This window comes from Leptonychotes weddellii, chromosome 8, assembly GCF_054177405.1.
Source record: "Leptonychotes weddellii isolate Sample4059 chromosome 8, ASM5417740v2, whole genome shotgun sequence".
Classification (NCBI taxonomy): domain Eukaryota; kingdom Metazoa; phylum Chordata; class Mammalia; order Carnivora; family Phocidae; genus Leptonychotes; species Leptonychotes weddellii.
In genome coordinates this window covers 732,593-743,086 of record NC_138376.1, presented here as the reverse complement: position 1 = coordinate 743,086, position 10,494 = coordinate 732,593, and the positions used below count along the sequence as shown (strand labels likewise).

The following is a 10,494-nucleotide window of genomic DNA, read 5'->3' as shown; positions in this document are numbered from 1 at the left end:
TTCACAACCGTGCATAGTACCTGCATCTTCCCTCCTCATTTCTGGCACCTGGGAAATTTCCTGTTCTTTCTTTGAAGCTCAGCTATTTAAATTTTCTGTTGTTCTACTTTATCATTTGCTTGTGCCAGTTGGCCATGCTAACGTATGATTTTCTGTAAAATTATAAATTACTAAAATTAACTACAGAAAATTTAAAGAGACTACATATTTCTTAGAATCAAGTTTGATTAAATATGATAAAATAGTTTACGTAATGGCTTAAATAAAACTTCATTTATCTTTTTTTTTTTTTAAGATTTATTTATTTGAGAGAGAGAGAATGAGAGACAGAGAGCACGAGAGGGAAGAGGGTCAGAGGGAGAAGCAGACCCCCCGCTGAGCAGGGAGCCTGATGCGGGACTCGATCCCGGGACTCCAGGATCACGACCTGAGCCGAAGGCAGTCGCTTAACCAACTGAGCCACCCAGGCGCCCATTCATTTATCTTTTTTATAAAAGAAATATAGAGACAGATAGTTTAGGACTGGTATGGCAGCTCCATTATGTCATATACACACACACACATTGTTTCCAGGGATATAGGCTTATGCATTTCTGTTAAACCACTGTGGTATCTGCTGACATTTCTCATGATCAACTTAGGATCCAGTGAATCTGCTAGATCTCCAGCAGTTACACCTGCAATATAAGAGTAAAGGAGTAAGGAAAGCAGAATAAAAAATAAAAGTCCAGCCCTAGCTAAGTCAACTCCCTGTAGGCCCTTCTCTGAAAGCCCCACAGAGCACTTCCACAGGTGCCCCATTGACTTGAACGTAGTCTCGAGGCTACGATCAGCTGCTTGGGAGACTGCAAAACGTTGTCCCATATTCCAGTAGTGCTGCATTCAGATAGAGTCAGGATTATGGCTCTGAGGAGGAAAGGGAAAATGGATGTTGGATGGACAGTGAGCAATCTCTGCCACAGACTGAGAAGAAATAGAAAAATTGTCAAAGTTCTAGCCCTAAGACAGTGCCAGGTTCAGTGAATTTCACAGTAAAATCTAGAAAAACTCTAAGAAACATAAAGCTGTTTTTATTTAGACTTTCCTGGAGCATAGAGAAAAAAAGGAAATTATTCCAAATAGGTTTTTTTTTTTCTAGTTTTGTTGAGAAATAATTGACATACATCACTGTATAAGTTTAAGCCAAGTTCTTTTATAAAGTAAATATTACACTGATATTAAGACCTGTCAAAACTAGCATAGAGAAAACTACCAATCAAATTTACTTATAAATATTAATTCAAAACTCTTAAATAAATACTAGCCCAAAAGGTCCATAGCACATTGAAAGAAGGATGGACTATGACTGATAAAAATTTAACACCCATTATTAAACTAGGAATAAATAATTACAAATTAAATCTTAAAAATAACTTCCAAATTGGCAGCATGAGGAGCTCCAAGGACCCACTCAGAGCGAAACAGTCATAACTGGTGAACACTACCACTGACAGTCTCTGGAAATTGTCCTAAGAGCATACAGCAAATAAGGAAACATTTGGTCAAGAAAATCTACTAAATTTTGGTAAGAACACAATCTGTAGCACTTGTGCCATGAACTACTTCCTGTCCGATCCCCATCCACTGGCTCAGCATGAGGGAAGCTCCAGTCGGTGGTTATGTCTAAGAACATGGGGCTCCCAGTTCCCCAGGCTCAAGCAAAGCCTAAGGTGCCCCCTCCCCCAAGAGGGACAAGGTACCAGCATGTTTTTAATCCCTTCAAAGCTCTATTTTTCAGAGACTAAATTCCAGGCAAGTATGACCAGTAAGTCAAGAGAAGCTCTTTCCTCCACCGAGCCCCCGTTCATAGGGCAGAGGGTCTACTTCAGGCATGGCAGGCTAAGAAAACTGGAGCCCCGAAAGCCCTCACACAAGCTATAGGGCAGAGGTTCCATGCTGGGAAGACTAGAGGCTACTGCCTGGCCCAGCACCCTAATCATAATGCAGAAGTGTCACTGAGAGAAGTGGATCACTGTCCCTGTCCTCAGCTCTGGAGCAGTGACTCATATTTTGCCCCGGTGAAGGGGTGGGTGTAAGAGCAGAGCGCTTTGAGGCTCTCCCCAATGGAGCTGACTATACTTGGAACAGATTATGGGAAAGGTCAAGCCTAAAGGTATTCTCTGAAACAGTGTAGATTTTGGTAGTAGGCAATTTAAAGGAAGCTAATAACTCCATGAAAGCTAAGTAATAAATCTTAGGCTGGCCAGTTTACCAAGGAGAACCAGGAAAAAAGACAAGTAAGAAGAACCCTCTTGGGGTCAGAAAGAAACCTTGTACATACTGGCCCCCAAAACTATCCCTACAGAGGGGTTTAAATTTAATTGTATCATACATATTTTATGGCACAAGGTATTGTTGAAAACAATAGAGCAATCAGCCACCAATTAATGATGCCTAACTGCTGGATGTGATACCAACAGGTTCCTAAACAAAGAGGGCCTACGGAGATAGCCCTTCTAAACCACTATCCTGTCATATCCCATTGTGTATATATACCACAGTTTTTTTATGCACTTCTCCATCAGTGAACACTTAGGTTGTGTCCATATCTTGGCTATTGTAAATAATGCTGCAGTGAACATGGAAGTGCATATATCTTTTTGAGTAGTGTTTTTTTGGTTTTTGTTTGTCGTTTGTTTTGTTGGTGGTGGTTGTCTTGGTAAGTACTCAGAAGTGGAATTGCTGGATCATATGGTAGTTCAATTTTTAATTTTTTGAGGAACCTCCATCATACTGTTTCCGTGGCTGCACCAAATTTACATTCCCACAAACTGTGCATGAGGATTCCCTTTTCTCTGCATCTTTGCCAACATTTGTTATTTGTCTTTTTTGATAATAGCCATTCTAACAGGTGTGAGGGGATATCTCATTATGGTTTTGATCTGCATTTCCCTGATGATTAATGACATAGGGCATCTTTTCATGTGTCTGTTGGCCATCTGTATGTCTTCTTTGGAAAAATGTCTATTCGGAGCTTTTACCCATTTTTTAGTAGTTGGATTTTTGGTTTTTTGTTTGTTTTGTTTTGCTATTGAGTAGTATGAATTCTTTATGTATTTTGGATATTAGACATTTATCAGATAATGTGATTTGCAAATATCTTTTCCCATTCCGTAGGTTGCCTTTTCATTTTGTTATGGTTTCCTTTTCTGTGCAGATTTTTAGTTTGATGCAGACCCATTTGTTTACTTTTGCTTTTGTTGCCATTGCTTTTGTTTTTGGTGTCAGATTCAAAAAATCACTGCCAAGACCTACATCAAAGAGCTTCTGCCTCTGTTTTCTTTTAAGAGTTTTATGTTTCAGGTCTCACATTCAAGTCTAATCCATTTTAATTTTTGTATATGGCATAAGATAGTGGTTCAGATTCATTATTTTGCATGTGACTGTCCAATTTTCCCAACACCATTTATCTAAGAGACTGTCTGTCCTTTTTCCATTGTATATACTTGGCTCCTTTGTCATAAATTAATTGACCATATATGGGTGGGCTTATTTCTGGGCTCTCTATTTAGTTTCATTGATCTATGTATCTGTTGTTATGCCAATGCCATACTCTTAATTACTATAGTTTTATAGTATAGTTTGAAATCAGGGAGCATGATGACTCCAGCTTTGTTCTTTTTCAAGATCGCTTTGGCTATTCAGGGTCTTTTATGGTTCCATACAAATTTTAAAATTGTTTGTTCCATTTCTTTGAAAAATACCATTGGAATTAAAAATTTTTTTGTTTAAATAAGGAGAATTCTTTCAGATGAAAAGAATTCTTATATTTGAAAGGAGAAACAACAGGTACTGATCCAGAGGGAAAGAGCAAAGGGCAAGTGTGCCACCATGGCATGCTGAATCCATGACTCCACTTCCCATCCAAGGCAAAAGCTTCCCAAATCATTGGAATTTTAATAGGGATTTCATTGAATCTGTAGATTACTTCAGGTAGTATGGACATTTTAACAATATTAATCCTTCCAATTCATGAACATTGAATATCTTTCCATTAATTTGTCTTCCATTTCTTTCATTAATGTCTTATAGTTTTCAATATATAGATCTTTTACCTCCTTAAATTTATTTCAGGGTATGTAAATCTTTTTGGTGTAATTATAAATGGGACTATTTTCTTAATTTCTCTGATAGTTCATTATTAGTGTATAGAAACATAACAAATTTTTGTGTATTGATTTTGTATCCTATAACTTTACTGAATTCATTTAGTGGTTCTAACTGTGTATGTCTAGTATTTTTTTTTTTTTTTTAAAGATTTTATTTATTTGTCAGAGAGAGAGCACAAGCACACAAGCAGGGGGAGTGGCAGGCAGAAGGAGAAGCAGGCTCCCTGCCAAACAAGAAGCCTGATGCAGAACTCAATCCCAGGACCCTGGGATCATGACCTGAGCTGAAGGCAGATGCTTAACTGACTGAGCCACCCAGGCTTCCTGCATTTTCTATATATAATACCATGTCATCTGCAAATAATGACAATTTCACTTCTTCCTTTTCAATTTGGATACCTTTTTATTTCTTTTTCTTGCCTAATAGCTCTGGCTAGGTCTTTCAATACTATGTTGAATAAAAGTGGTGAGTGGGCAGCCTTATCTTGTTCCTGGTCTTAGAGGGAAAGTTTTCAGCTTTTCACTTTTGATTATGCTGTTAGCTGTGGGCTTGTCATATGTGGCCTTCATTATGTTATATTCTCTCTATACCCACCTTGTTGAGAGTTTTTATCATAAATGATGTTAAATTTTGTCAAATGCTTTTTCTCCATCTATTGAGATGATCATACAATCTTTCTCCTTTGTTTTGTTAATGTGGTGTATCATATTGACTGATTTGCAGAAGTCGAACCATCCTTGCATCCCTGGAATAAATGCCACTTGATCATGTGTATGATTCTTTTAATGTATTATTGAATGTGGTTTGCTAATATTTTGAGGATTTTTGCATCTGTATTCAATAGGGATATTGGCCTGTAATTTTCTTTTCTTGTGTCATCCTTAGTCTGGTTTTGAAATCAGGGTAATGTGGGCCTCATAAAAGGAGTGTGAAATTCCTTCTTCTTCTCTTTTTTTGTAAAAATTTAAGAAAGATCATTATTCTTCTTTGAATATTTGGTAGAATTCACCAGTGAAGCTGTCTGGTCTTGGACTTTTTTGTTAGGACCTTTTTGATTACTGATTCAATCTCGTTAGTAACTGTTTTGTTCAGATTTTCTATTTCATCATGATTCAGTCTTGTTAGGTTGTATGTTTCTAGGAATTTACCCATTTCTTCTAGGTTGTCCAAGCTATTGGCCTGTAATGTTCATAGTAGTCTCTTATGACCCTTTGTATTTCTATGGTAATCGGTTGTAACATTTCTTTCCTTTCTGATTTTTATTCCAGTTCTCTTGTTTTTTTCTTTGGTGAGTCTCCCTAGAGGTTTGTTAATTTTATCTTTTCAAAGAACCAGCTTTTAGTTTCATTGATCTTTTCTACTGTCTTTTTAGTCTCTATTTCATTTATTTCTGCTGTAATCTTTATTATTTTCTTCCTTCTACTAACTTTGGGCTTCATTTGTTCTTCTTTTTCTAGTTTCTTAATGTATAAAGTTAGATTGACACTTATTTTTCAAGATAGGCATTTATCACTATGAACTTAGAACTGCTTTTGCTGCATCCCATAAAGTATAGTATGTTACATTTCCATTTTCATTTGTCTCAAGGTATTTTTTGATATCTTTGACCTGTTGTTCAGTAGCATGTTGTTGAATCTCCACATATTTGTGAGTTTTTAAGTTTTCCTTGTGTAATTAATTTCATACCAGTGTGGTTGGAAGATACTTACATGATTCAATCATTTTGAATTTATTAAGACTAGTTTTGTGGGCGCCTGGGTGGCTCAGTTGGTTAAGCGACTGCCTTCGGCTCAGGTCATGATCCTGGAGTCCCTGGATCAAGTCCCGCATCGGGCTCCCTGCTCGGCAGGGAGTCTGCTTCTCCCTCTGACCCTCCCCCCTCTCATGTGCTCGCTCTCTCATTCTCTAATAAATAAAATCTTAAAAAAAAAAAAAAGACTAGTTTTGTGACATGATGTGATGAGCACTGTTATACACAAGTAATGAATCATTGAACATTATATCAAAAACTAAAGATGTACTATACATTGGCTGATTTAATTAAAAAAAAAGACTTGTCTTGTAGCATAACATATAATGTATCTTGGAAAATGTTCCATGTGCTCCTGAGAATGTGTATTCTGTTGCCTTAGGCTGGAATGTTCTGTAAATATCTGTTAAGTCTATCTGGTCCAACATATCCTGTAAGGCCAATGTTTCCTTATTTTCTGTCTGGATGATCTATCCATCAATGGAAGGCCCTACTATTGTTGCACTGCTGTCTATTTCTCCCTTTATTACTTTTTAAAAAGTTTAACATACAGTGCAATATGTTTCTGGAGTTATTTCTCCCTTCATTCCTGTTTAATATTTGCTTTACATACTTAGGCACTCCTAAGTTGGGTGTATAAATATTTACAAATGTTATCTTTTTTTTTTTTTTAAAAGATTTTAATTTATTTGACAGAGAGATGGAAAGCACAAGTAGGTAGAGCGGCAGGCAGAGGGAGAGGGAGAAGCAGACTCCCTGCTGAGCAGGGAGCCCGATGCAGGGCTTGATCCCAGACTCTGATCATGAACGGAGCCGAAGGCAGATGCTTAATCAACTGAGCCACCCAGGCGCCCCCAGATGTTATATCTTCTTGTTGGATTGACCCCTTTATCATTATGTCATGTCCTTCTTTGTCTTTTATTAGTCTTTAAGTCTATTTTATCTGATGTAAGTATAGCTACTCCAGCTTTCTTTTGGTTTCCATTTGCACGGAATATCTTTTTTCATCCCTTAACTTTCAGTCTTGTGTGTCCTCACATCTATAGTGACTGTCTTGTAGGCAGCATATAGGTGGGTCTTGTCATTCTATCCATTCAGCCACTCTATGTCTTTTGATTGGAGAATTTAGTCCATTTACATTTAAGGTAATTGATAGGTAAGTGCTTATTGACATTTTGTTAATTATTTTCTGTTTTTGTAGTTCCTCTCTTCTTTTCTTGCAGTCACAAAAATTGGGGCACCAGACTGGGTATGAGCTCCTTTTGGAGGTGACACCAAATACTACAGTCCCATGAGACCAGGAACATAAGCTTCCCTGGCCTCCAGAGCCAGATGATCCAGAAGCATCCCCTAGGTGGCAGCCACAAAAATGGAAACACCAGAGGCATGTAAAAGCTCATTTATGAGAGATACTGGTGCTCTGGAGCATGGTAAAGGGAGACTGCAAAGATGGTACCTGCCAGTTTCCTCTCTGGAATGTTCCAGCAGGCTCCTAAGTATATATTCAATTAGATGCTTGCTCCTCAGGCCAATGTTTTAATAGAAGCAGGTGAGCCTCCTTCACCGGCTATCAGCTGCCTCTGAGCCCTGTAAGAGCAGTTTCTCAGATCACTTCAGTCTTTTGGGTCTTAGGACTCAGGCCCCTGTTGGTTTTCAGGTGTATGTTTTGAGGAGTTGTCTCTCAAGTGTAGGTCTTAAAAGTTGGTATACCTGATGTGGGTTTGAACACATTGCTCTTCAGGGAGAAGCTCCCGGTTTTGAGTTCCTTCCCAGTTGTGGGTCACTGTGCCAGGGGTGGGCTTTATTGTGAAATTGTGTTCCAACTCTTTTACATGCCTTGATGTGGTTTTCTTCTTGTTTGCCAGGTGTGTAGTTGTCACTCAGCCAACCTTTGTTTTTTAAGAGGAAATCGTTCCATTCTAGCTGGACTCAATGTGTCTCTGGGAGGAAGCAAGTTCAAGGTCTCCTATGGTGCCACTTTGAACCAGAACCTCCCAGCACTTGTTTGTATAAGTGGTCCTCACAACCCTGTGGGTAATCTGTCCCTCCCTTTTTTTTTTTTTCCTTCTGAAGGAGAAAACAGTGTTTCATAGGGTTATATACTTCACCAAAATTAAGAACACATCTAGGAGGGCTATTCATCAAAAGCCCCTTTCCTAATAACTATTCATTCTACCCAAGTGGAAAAAATGTTATAACCAGCTACTTACTCATGCAAAGGGAGAAAAAACAAAATGGAGCTTTTCTGCATTGCAGCAGTTGGAAAAATGAAGTAGATGGCTGACTAATCAACACTAAAATTTGTAAAAACAATTTTTAAAACAGCACAAAAGTGGCATTTTATTCTACTTTAAATACTGGCCATATCTTAACTAAGCAGCTTATTTTCCTGGATTTAATTTCATCTGGAAATAAATTTTTGACCACACTATTAAATAGGCTAGGGTTGAAGCCATTTTATAATTTACTTCATAAACATACATTTGCTTTATACAAAAGCAAGGTGTCCAAGACTACCAGCAAAGTAGTTTTTTAAGTTGAAATTACACAATACTGCCAGATAGATAATACTTTGATCGTGTCAGTGGCTCCCTGGTACTTACTGAATACAATTTAAACTCCTTGCTCTGGCACTGAAGACCCCTACAATGTACCTATTTCAAACTTGCCTTAATTACTAAATCTGACAAACTCCTTTAGTAATCCCAGCTCTTTCACACATCACCCTATCCATGTGCTAACAGCTCACAGCCAGAAATAACCTTTTCCTGAGATTCCATGCCTTTCAGCTCACCATTCCCAAGGCATTTCTCATGGCACTGTCCAATTTATGTGCATGTCTTACCAACTTTAGTATACTGAAACCCTAAGCCCAAGTGTGTATGTGTGCATATGCTTTATCTTTCATTATCAGACATAATAGGCACTTGGAAGTATTTTTCTACAATATTTCCTCCTCTACAGAGAAGACTTTAAGGCTGGGAAAGAGCAGAAAGGGTGAAGGAGGCACAGCGGTCCCATTGATCCTAGTAAGTTACACGTGTATAATGCTTTCTGGTTTATAAAAAGCTTTCACATGCATTTCTCCCAATGACATAAAAAAATACCAAAGAAAAATGAACTATGTTTAAGATCAAGGCTATGAGCCAATATTTAGGAAAAATAGAGAAAAGGAAATTGCTAGCTTTGTGGAAGTAACAAAAGATTAAGGAAATGTTAAAAGGCTAGAAAAGATTAAGTGGAGAGAGCCTGCAAAAGTTTGGAAAGCTACAAACTTTTAAATTAGACTGCAGTGGGGGGAAATGAAGGCAATGAAAGACTGCAGGAAAGTGGTAAGAGGGAAAGCCCCAGAATCTGCAGTCTCTTGTCAGCCTGTGTTGCTCCAGAGTAGGAACCCAGAAAGGGTACTTGAGAGCACAGGGAACACTATGCCGGTGACTGAACAAAACATGGCCCTGAGATCCATGAGAAATGGAATCCATTCTTGGCACAGCCTGGTAAAGTTGGAAGTTGGTGATATCAGGAAGATGTCAGCCTTTGAAGAACTCAGTAGAAGGTGATTTGGGTGCAAACAAGAGATATCACAAAATTCTTATTGTGGCTTCACATGTTGATACTTTGGACATTGTGGAGTATGATTCCAATGTAATTCTGAACAGATACATTTTCTCCTACTGCCCATACTTGGGCTCCCATCCTCATTGGCTGCCTCTGACTTTATCTTCCTATCCTGATGCATCCAAAGAGCAGTTCTGAAAACATGAAGATTGTTATAAATATCTGGAGGAAATCATAAGCTGTGATTCAAGTTGGCTCGAAGTTGGGAGGGAGGGATATAGATGGTGTCTTGGCAATTTGTTGGGCCCAAGATAACTAAAAGGTGAGAAACAAGCTGTTGAACATCAGAGAATTTATATCAAAATTCATAACCAGTTGGATCTGACTTGATCAATTCACATTTTATTTACCTGAATGTGAAAGGTTTCCCCCTAAAAAGTAGCAAAATTAATGTGAACAAATATAATTAACATCGACTGAAGAATGGAGTTCTATGGATGGAGAAGTCTCACCACATCTGAATGACCAGCTGCTTAAGGCATTCTTCTACAAGTACTATGCTGATGAAGAAATACAGATTCCCCCACCCCAACTCTGACAATCCTATGTACGTGGCAATAAATACACAATTGACCCACAATCTAGAACCTCCAAGAATTATACACAAACACAAGTGGCCTTAGTTAGAAAGGCCTCAGAAATCTAGACCACATTAGATTTTCAGAGCTATGGAGGTCACTTCACTAGTATATTTAATGTTTATAAGCACCTATACGAAAGGCACAATGGGGAGTGTAAGATGTCATGGATCTGACCAACTGATGGAGGATTCTTTACGGGCAAAATGGTCAGAGCAGCAGCCCCCAGCCTTCTGCCCATGAGACATCATAAAGTGCTGGCTGGAGGTGGTTAGCCAGTCTGGAAGCCCATTTCAGTCTAGTAGGTGAGAATAAACATTTCAGGTCCTACCCCTTCCAGACAACTCTCCTGTAGCCTCCCATCAAATAAGCTGTTCCTCAGCCACCTTCTAGAATGTA

At 38.4% G+C, this 10,494-nt stretch overlaps 1 protein-coding gene across 1 annotated transcript in view; it reads right to left on the bottom strand.

The window, feature by feature from the left end:
• Positions 1-516: 516 nt before the first annotated feature.
• Positions 517-10,494, bottom strand: part of LOC145722894 (zinc finger protein with KRAB and SCAN domains 4-like) — a 12,737-nt gene continuing 2,759 nt past the window's right edge. The window contains exon 3 of the mRNA XM_081827519.1: positions 517-677. Within this exon, the coding sequence (XP_081683645.1) occupies positions 517-677 (161 nt within the window). The remainder of the gene's footprint in view (positions 678-10,494) is intronic.